This window comes from Ranitomeya imitator, chromosome 1 (assembly GCF_032444005.1).
Source record: "Ranitomeya imitator isolate aRanImi1 chromosome 1, aRanImi1.pri, whole genome shotgun sequence".
NCBI classification, from domain to species: Eukaryota; Metazoa; Chordata; class Amphibia; order Anura; family Dendrobatidae; genus Ranitomeya; species Ranitomeya imitator.
The window spans coordinates 746098215-746108444 of NC_091282.1; the positions used below are offsets into that span (position 1 = coordinate 746098215).

General features: G+C 40.5%; 1 protein-coding gene across 3 annotated transcripts in view; it reads left to right on the forward strand.

Moving 5' to 3' along the window:
• The window catches only part of AKT1 (AKT serine/threonine kinase 1), a 123956-nt gene extending 116380 nt beyond the window's left edge, over nt 1-7576 (forward strand). For all 3 annotated transcript variants that reach the window (XM_069734231.1, XM_069734223.1, XM_069734240.1), the window contains exon 14: nt 7147-7576. In XM_069734231.1, the coding sequence (XP_069590332.1) occupies nt 7147-7226 (80 nt within the window). In that variant the 3' untranslated portion in view covers nt 7227-7576. The remainder of the gene's footprint in view (nt 1-7146) is intronic.
• The last annotated feature ends 2654 nt before the right edge of the window (nt 7577-10230 follow it).

A 10230-nucleotide genomic window follows, 5' to 3' on the forward strand; every position in this document is an offset into this window, starting at 1 on the left:
AGGTCGCCCCTTTTTTCTCTGCGATCTCGTCATCCTGACAAATCTTTGGAGCTAGACGCTGTGTTCTTTCAGACATTTTTACTTATTACCATCAAGGCAAGATTGTCCTCAGGCCATCCCCGTCCCTTGTTACCATTGTGGTATTGTATTCCCAATGTTACGAGGGCATCGTTCTTCCCTCATCTTTCGGCACCAGTCCATAAAACGGGAGAGATGGGTTCTCCATATTCTGGAAGAAGTGAGTGCTCTGATTAGGTACATATCGTGCACGTCGTCCATCCGAAGGTTGGACACCTTATTTGGGCTTACTGACGGTCAGATGAAGGCTTCCTGATGGTTACAGGAAGGGTTTAGCCATTTCATTGGCCATGTTAGCCTGGTGGATTCATTACACCATCCAAGAGTCCTTCCAGGTTAGACGTCAGCCTGACTCCACTCCACTCTGTCGATCGAGGTTTCTTGGGCTCTTGCCACCAGGCGTTGGTAAAGCACGCCTGCAAGCTTGCGGGTTCGTCCAGTCCGCATGCAGTCTTGAAGCACTATAATTCCCAGACATCCGCAGATGTGAATCTGGGCAGGCCGACTCTGCAGGCCAAGGTGGCGCTCTTGTAAGTAGCGGTTACACAGGGCCTGATCTGATATTGTACCCACCCAGGGACTGGTTTGGGACATCCCACGGTCTGTGTCCCCCAATGAGGTGAAGGAGAAATGGGGAATTTTGTGTACTCACCGTAAAATCCTTTTCTCCGAGCCATTCATTGGGGGACACAGCTCCCACCGTTATTAGTTTCTGCTTGTTTTATAGTTTGACATGCTATACTCTCATATATAATGCTATACTTTATGTTGTTATTGATCTCCTATTGCTTTTGCACTGAACTGGTTAGCTGAGAGCCAGCAGGAAGGTATATGCTGCAGGGGAGGAGCTAACTTTTTGTGTATCACTTAGTGTCAGCCTCCTATTGGCAGCAGTATACACCCACGGTCTGTGTCCCCCAATGAATGGCTCGTAGAAAAGGATTTTACGGTGAGTACACAAAAATTTCTATATTAGCCCTTATAAAAATTACAAACTTGGGACTAAAACCACATTTTAGTGGTAGAAATGTAACTTATTCCTTCTTCACCACTGAGTGGTATAAAATTCTGAGAGGCACATGTGGTGTTATTATGATCACTGCAACCCTTGATGAATTCATTGGAGAGTGTAGTTTGTAAAATGAGTTCACATATAGGGGGGTTTCTGCTGTTCTGGCCCCTCAGGGTTTCTGCCAATGTGGCAAGGCACCCTCAAACCATTCCAGCAAAATCTGAACTCCAATATGGCGCCTCTTCCTTTCTGAGCTTTTGCACTGTGCCTCAAGAGTAGTATTCCCCTACATATGGAGTATCGGCGTACTCAAGAAAAATTGCACAACTATTGGGGTCCAATTTATCCTGTTACACTTGGTAAAATAAAAAAATGGGGGCGAAAAGATCATTTTTGTGGAAAAAAAAAGATTTTTTATTTTTACGGCTCTACGTTATAAACTTCTGTGAAGCGCTTGGGGGTTCAAAATGCTCACCACACATCTAGGTAAGTTCCTTGGGGGGTGTCTAGTTTCCAAAATGGTGTCATTTGTGGGGGGTTTCCACTGTTTAGGCACATCAGGGGCTCTTCATCATGGCGTCCGATCTCAATTCCAGCCAATTTTGCATTGAAAAGTGAAATGGCGCTCCTTCCCTTCCGAGCTCTGCCATGCGCCCAAACTGTGGTTTACTCCTACATATGGGGTATCCGGGTACTCGGGACTAATTGAACAACAACTTAGCGGGTCCAATTTCTCCTGTTACCCTTGGTAAAAATGAAAAAAAAAAATGGATATGAAGTAAATTTTTTGTGAAGAAAAGTTAAATGATCATTTTTCTTTCTTCCTTTTAAACATTACAAAAATTCCTGTGAAGCACCTGAAGGGTTAATAAACAACTTGAATGTGGTTTTGAGTACTTTGAAGGGTGACGTTTTTAGAATGATGTCACTTTTGGGTATTTTCTATCATATAGTCCCCTCAAAGTGACTTCAAATGTGAGGTGGTCCCTAAAAAAAAAAATAATAAAAAAAATTGTGTTTAAAATGAGAAATCGCTATTTAACTTTTAACCCTTATAACTTCCTAACAAAAAAAATTGGTTCCAAAATTGTGCTGATGTTAAGACATGTGGGAAATGTTACTTAAGTATTTCGTGTGACCTCTCTGTGATTTTAACCCCTTAAGCCCCGAGGGTGGTTTGCACGTTAATGACCGGGCCAATTTTTACAATTCTGACCACTGTCCCTTTATGAGGTTATAACTCTGGAACGCTTCAACGGATCTTGGCGATTCTGACATTGTTTTCTCGTGACATATTGTACTTCATTTTAGTAGTAACATTTATTCGATATAACTTGCGTTTATTTGTGAAAAAAACGGAAATTTGGCGAAAATTTAGAAAGTTTCGCAATTTTCCAACTTTAAATTTTTATGCCCTTAAATCACAGAGATATCTCACGCAAAATACTTAATAAGTAACATTTCCCACATGTCTACTTTACATCAGCACAATTTTGGAACCAAAATTTTTTTTTGTTAGGGAGTTATAAGGGTTAAAAGTTGACCAGCAATTTCTCATTTTTACAACACCATTTTTTTTTAGGGACCACATCTCATTTGATGTCATTTTGAGGGGTCTATATGATAGAAAATACCCAAGTGTGAGACCATTCTAAAAACTGCACCCCTCAAGGTGCTCAAAACCACATTCAAGAAGTTTATTAACCCTTCAGGGGTTTCACAGGAATTTTTGGAATGTTTAAATAAGAATGAATATTTAACTTTTTTTCACACAAAATTTATTTCAGCTCCAATTTGTTTTATTTTACCAAGGGTAACAGGATAAAATGGACCCCAAAAGTTGTTGTCCAATTTGTCCTGAGTACGCTGATAGCCCATATGTGGGAGTAAACCACTGTTTGGGCGCATGGCAGAGCTCGGAAGGGAAGGAGCGCCATTTGACTTTTAAATGCAAAATTGACAGGAATTGAGATGGGACACCATGTTGCGTTTGGAGAGCCACTGATGTGCCTAAACATTGAAACCCCCCCACAAGTGACACCATTTTGGAAAGTAGACACCCTAAGGAACTTATCTAGATGTGTGGTGACCACTTTGACCCACCAATTGCTTCACAGAAGTTTATAATGCAGAGCCGTAAAAATAAAAAATCATATTTTTTCACAAAAATGATCTTTTCGCCCCCAATTTTTTATTTTCCCAAGAGTAAGAGAAGAAATTGGACCTCAAAAATTGTTGGCCAATTTGTCCTGAGTACGCTGATACCCCATATATGGGTGTAAACCATTGTTTGGGCGTATGGCAGAGCTCGGAAGGGAAGGAGCGCCATTTGACTTTTCAATGCAAAATTGACTGGAATTGAGATGGGACGCCATGTTGCGTTTGGAGAGCCCCTGATGTGCCTAAACATTGGAACCCCTCACAAGTGACACCATTTTGAAAAGTAGACCCCTTAAGGAACTTATCTAGATGTGTGGTGAGCACTTTGACCCAACAAGTGCTTCACAGAAGTTTATAATGCAGAGCCGTAAAAATAAAAAATCTTATTTTTTCACAAAAATGATCTTTTCGCCCCCAATTTTTTATTTTCCCAAGGGTAAGAGAAGAAATTAGACCACAAAAGTTGTTGTGCAATTTGTCCTGAGTGCGACGATACCCCATATGTGGGGGTAAACCACTTTTTGGGTGCATAGCAGAGCTCGGAAGGGAAGGAGCGCCATTTGACTTTTCAATGCAAAATTGACTGGAATTAAGTTGGGACGCCATGTTGGTTTGGAGAGCCCCTGATGTGCCTAAACATTAAAACCCCCCACAAGTGACACCATTTTGGAAACTAGACCCCATAAGGAACTTATCTAGATGTGTTTTGAGAGCTTTGAACCCCCAAATGTTTCACTACAGTTTATAACGCAGAGCCGTTAAAATAATTTATTTTTTTTTTTCACAAAAATTATTTTTTAGCCCCCAGTTTTGTATTTTCACAAGGGTAACATAATAAATTGGACCCCAAAAGTTGTTGTCCAATTTGTCCTGAGTACGCTGATACCCCATATGTGGGGGGGAACCACTGTTTGGGCGCATGGCAGAGCTCGGAAGGGAAGGAGCGCCATTTGGAATGCAGACTTAGATGGATTGGTCTGCAGGAGTCACGTTGCATTTGCAGAGCCCCTGATGTACCCAAACAGTACAAACCCCCCACAAGTGACCCCATATTAGAAACTAGACCTCCCAAGGAACTTATCTAGATGTGTTGTGAAAACTTTGAACCCCCAAGTGTTTCACTACAGTTTACAACGCAGAGCCGTGAAAATAAAAAATCCTTTTTTTTCCCACAAAAATGATTTTTAGCCCCCCAAATTTTTATTTTCCCAAGGATAACAAGAGAACTTGGACCCATAAAGTTGTTGTCCAATTTGTCTCGAGTACGATGATACCCCATATGTTGGGGTAAACCCCTGTTTGGGCGCACGGGAGAGCTCGGAAGTGAAGGAGCACTGTTTTACTTTTTCAATGCAGAATTGGCTGGAATTGAGATCGGACGCCATGTCGCGTTTGGAGAGCCCCTGTTGTGTCTAAACAGTGGAAACCCCCAATTATAACTGAAACCCTAATCCAAACGCACCCCTAACCCTAATCCCAACTGTAACCCTAACCACACACCTAACCCTGACACACCCCTAATTCTAATCCCAACCCTAATCCCAACCGTAAATGTAATACTAACCCTAACCCTAACCCTAGCCCTAACCCTAGCCCTAACCCTAACCCTAATGGGAAAATGGAAATAAATACATTTTTTTTAATTTTATTATTTTTCCCTAAGGCTAGGTTCACATTGCATTAGGGAAATCCGTTTAGCACTAGCGGATTGCGCTAACGCAATGTCTTTTTAGGTGTCGTGTTTAGTGGTCGCGTTAACGTCCCCGCTCTGGAAGATCGGGGATCGGACCTCGGGCGCGCCGCGGACGCTGCAAGCAGCGTCTGAGGCGCGCCACAAAAGAACGGCACCTTGCTAGCGCGAGCCGAAAATGGCACGCTCTAGCGATGCGCTACACCCGAAAATCACATTGCTGTCAATGGTTGTGCTAACGGACCCGTTGCACGGCGTTAATTGTGACATTTTCGCCGTGCAACGCTGTCCGTTAGCGTTAACCCATTAACGCAATGTGAACCTAGCCTAACTAAGGGGGTGATGAAGGGGGGTTTGATTTACTTTTATAGCGAGTTTTTTATATCGGATTTTTATGATTGGCAGCCGTCACACACTAAAAGACGCTTTTTATAGCAAAAAAGTTTTTGCGTCTCCACATTTTGAGACCTATAATTTTTCCATATTTTGGTCCACAGAGTCATGTGAGGTCTTGTTTTTTGCGGGACGAGTTGACGTTTTTATCGGTTACATTTTCGGACATGTGACAGTTTTTGATCGCTTTTTATTCCGATTTTTTGTGAGGCAGAATGACCAAAAACCAGCTATTCATGAATTTCTTTTGGGGGAGGCGTTTATACCGTTCCGCTTTTGGTAAAATTGATGAAGCAGTTTTATTCTTCGGGTCAGTACGATTACAGCGATACCTCATTTATATCATTTTTTTTATGTTTTGGCGCTTTTATACGATAAAAGCTATTTTATAGAAAAAATAATTATTTTGGCATCGCTTTATTCTCAGGACTATAACTTTTTTATTTTTTTGGTTATGATGCTATATGGCGGCTCGTTTTTTGCGGGACAAGATGACGTTTTCAGAGGTACCATGGTTATTTATATCCGTCTTTTTGATCGCGTGTTATTCCACTTTTTGTTCGGCGTTATGATAATAAAGCGTTGTTTTTTGGCTCGTTTTTTTTTTTTTTTTCTTACGGTGTTCACTGAAGGGGTTAACTAGTGGGCCAGTTTTATAGGTCGGGTCGTTACGGACGCGGCGATACTAAATATGTGTACTTTTATTGTTTTTTTTGTTTTTTTTTTATGTAAAGAAATGTATTTATGGGAATAATATTTTTTTTTTTCTGCTTTATTTAGGAATTTTTTTTTTATTTTTTTTTTACAAGTGTGGAAATTTTTTTTTTTACTTTTTCACTTTGTCCCAGGGGGGGACATCACAGATCACCGATCTGACAGTGTGCACAGCACTCTATCAGATCGGTGATCTGACATACAGCCGGGCAGGATTAGAGCTGCAGCTGCAGCCTGATCCTGACCCGGAAGTGCTCCCTGCAGGACCCGGATGCAGCCCGGCGGCCATTTTGGATCCGGGGACTGCAGGGAGAAGACGCTCGGTACACGGTGAGCACATCACCGTGTACCGATCGTCTCAGGGAAGCCCGCAGGGAGCCCCCTCCCTGCGCGATGCTTCCCTGCACCGCCGGCACACCGCGATCATCTTTGATCGCGGTGTGCCGGGGGTTAATGTGCCGGGAGCGGTCCGTGACCGCTCCTGGCACATAGTGCCGGATGTCAGCTGCGATAGGCAGCTGACACCCGGCCGCGATCGGCCGCGCTCCCCCCGTGAGCGCGGCCGATCGCATATGACGTACTATCCCGTCCATGGGAATTAAGTCCCAGGTCACCTGGACGGGATAGTACGTCATATGGGATTAAGGGGTTAAGGGCATGAAAATTCAAAGTTGGAAAATTGCGACGTTTTCAAAATTTGTAAAATTTCCATTTTTTCACAAATAATCGCTAGTCATATCAAAGAAATTTTACCACTAACATGAAGTACAATATGTCATGATGAATAAACAGTGTCAGAATCAAGGGGGATCTATTGAAGCGTTCCAGAGTTATTACCTCATAAAGTGACAGTAGTCAGAATTTGTAAAAATTGGCCCGGTCATTAACCATGCAAACCACCATCTGGGGTAAAGGGGTTAATGAAAAGTACGATAAATGAAAAAGTTTTTTTTTTTTTTTAATTTAAAAAAAAAAAGAAAAAAGTTTAAAAAATGAAAAAGTGTATTTTGCTGATTATTATTTTTTTCCTAAATTGATGCCATCTTTGTTTATTGAGCTTCTAGTATTGTGTTTAATTTTTGACTTGTTTCTTTTGCAGATGAAAATCTGGAATTTGTTGACAATGAAAGAAGGCCGCACTTTCCCCAGTTTTCGTATTCTGCAAGTGGAAACGCTTAGATGTCTTTCTTTTTTGTTTTCGTTCATTACAACACACAGACTTCATTTTTGGGCACTAAGTTCATCAGACTTTGTACAGGACTTTCTATAGCCTATAAATTACAAACTATGTTTGTATGACCACAATAGAAGTTTGACGAATGTCTGGGGAAGGGGAGGGAAGTCTGTATGAAAAAACAAAAACAAAACAGTTCTCATTTCACATTTGCAAAGAAAAAAAAAAAACGGAAAAAAAACAAAAAAATCCATCCATTATTTTTTCTATGTATGTATTATTTTTTATATACATACATACATTCATATACATTATGTTGGACAATGCCATGCAGCTGAAGTTTTGAGAATGAATTAAAAAAGAGAAAAAAACAAGCATATCATAACAAAAAAAGGAAAAAAAATGGAAAAGAAAAAAATAAAGTTACTCTTCTCACTTCCCTGGTCACACTGTACCATCCACAATGGTTTATTTATTTCCTAGGTTTTAATTATTGAAAAAGTGTGGGCAAATGGATGTATTTAGGAAGTAATAGAAGGTATAGAGAATAGTGCAATAATACAAAAGTGAACGTGTTTTGAGTAATTACATCTTTTTTTTTAAACCGTGAAGGGTCAAAGAGTAGTGATGAGTGAACGTGCTGGGATAAGGTGTTATCGGAGCATGTGCAGGTGCTAACAGTCTTAGGCCTGCTCGAAACGGGCGCAACACATGCAGGGATTGCCTAACAAACCGCTAATCCCTGCATGTGTTGCGACTGTGGAACAGTCACAATATATAGAGCTGCGGGAACTCGAAAATATTCGAACACGCCAAAGTCACTCTGTTAGCATGCTCTGATAACACCTTATCCCAGCACGCTCGCTCATCACTAGCAAGAGACCAAACAACCGGACCAGCATTATAGCCTCAGTGAGGTCGATCATCAAACAAGAGTTCTTATCTTGCTGTAGAATGACAATACATATCGTGTTAATTGGTTTTAGTAAAATGTGAAAAATGTAACTTCTATATAGTCTTTATTATTGTAGCATGCCTTGGTTAAAAAAGGGGTCTGGCTTGCAAATGCCACACTCTAGCCGATATTTTCAAGCAAAGGCAAAAAGAAAAAACAAACTATAGTTAGTTTTATTGTAGAAGGCAAATCCCTGACAAGTTAAAAAAAATTAAAATAAAATTGTCCCTTATTTGAGAAATGTCGACTGCTTATGGCAACCGTACCCCACTTGTGTCATTTGCTATAGACATCTAGACAGTTTTGAAAAATGGGGCCCATACTTACTTTTTTTTCTCTCCCCCCATGAAGGCATTTTTTTAATTTTCTCTTTTAGCTTTGAGGCGACACTACACCTTGACCAATGAATAGTGTTATGCACTTTTTCTTGTACATAAATTCTTAGATTGTTAATGACAATATATGTTAAGTAAATCAATTTTTTTTTTTAAAGGGTCCAGAAAACCGTAAATAACTTTTTGTATCTATATTTCAGCGCTATGTAAATTAACAAAATGTTCTAGTTTTTTTTTGTTTGTTTTTTATTCAATTTTTTGGCACTAGCGTTTCACAAGGAATATATTACTTATTTTCTTGGAAAAGCATGGTGGCAATTTCAAAGGTAGATATGACTTTGTTGATTCGTTCACAAGTGGCGTTTTGGTTTTTGCTGTAGAAAGTGTTAGTAGGGAAAAAAAAACGCTGCCTAAAATACGCATGACTTTTGTGTGCTTTTTTTTCCCCCCATTCATTAGAAAGGGTAAAAATAAAAGCGGAAAAAAAATGACATGCTGGAGATAAATATATTTAAAAAAAAAAATACGTTACATTTGAGATTTCATGCAATTTGCTGGTACTGTGAAATGTTTTTGCTGCCGGAAAAAAAAAATGCTGCTGAAACGCCACTCGTGAACATACCCTAGTCTTGTGTTTTTTAACTGCTATACTGAATTGCATAGCTATTGTACGAGAACCAATCAGCAGCCTACGCGGTGTTTAGTTCCTCTGTAGATCATCCTATCAAAAATTGAAATAGTGGCCACTTGCACCAAAGGATTTTTCTCAATCCTAAAAGGGTAGAATTGCTCGTAAAACTTCAAGAATGGAAGGTGGCCGGTTTCATAGGCAAGGTGCACAGCACTTGCAAGCCCTGCTCTAAAGCTTGTCAGATAGGTTCAACTTCAGTCTCTCCACCCTTTTATTATGATGCAAAAGTAAAGCTGTCTCTGGCTTCAGCATGACATCTATTTAGGTCAGTGGCTCACACATTTAGCTGGCCTGAATTGTCATTCTTCAGGCAAGAAGCTGGGAAAAATGAGAATAAAGCCAGTTTCGTAGATCTACAAATCGTGGTCCAAATTTGGACCAATCCTAGGTCTACTGACTCAAACTCTGCCTCATGTATGTTTGGGTCTGGGGGCCCAGGGCCAATCTCGTAAATCACAATCTAAGTATGAGCCGAGATTTATGATGTCTGAAACCAACCTATGTTTTTGGCCCAGGAGCCCGGCTCTGAAATCCCCAGAGCCAGATACTGGAAGTCAACTTATTTTTTTAAAGTGGAGGAAGTGTCCAGGAAACCTCCTTGGCTTTACTGCATAGCTGGCATGGGTCATGGGAAGGAATACCATTTTTATTGAGCTATCCTCCAGCCATCTGAAGGACCGTGTAATTGTGGCCTTGAAGGTAGCACTATTAGAAGTTTTACAGATATGATACATGTAAAGTCGGCCAGCGCTAGTGATGCTTCAGAGAACTGTCATTTTCTTCTTGGTGGCTCCAAAGACAAGTGAAAATGATCAATCCAATGTTATCAGATTACATTTTTAGGATGGGTTTAGTCAACCCACCATCTTCATTTTTTTTTTTTTGTAACATGATCACCCAGTCTATGGCTGGATGTAGCCTAGCCTTTTATTCTTTCTAAAGCGAACCCTACATCTTGTGTGTACACAGCCAACACCTCAACATTCCTCCTCAATGGGGATAAGGAAACCAGCTTCTGCTAGACATCT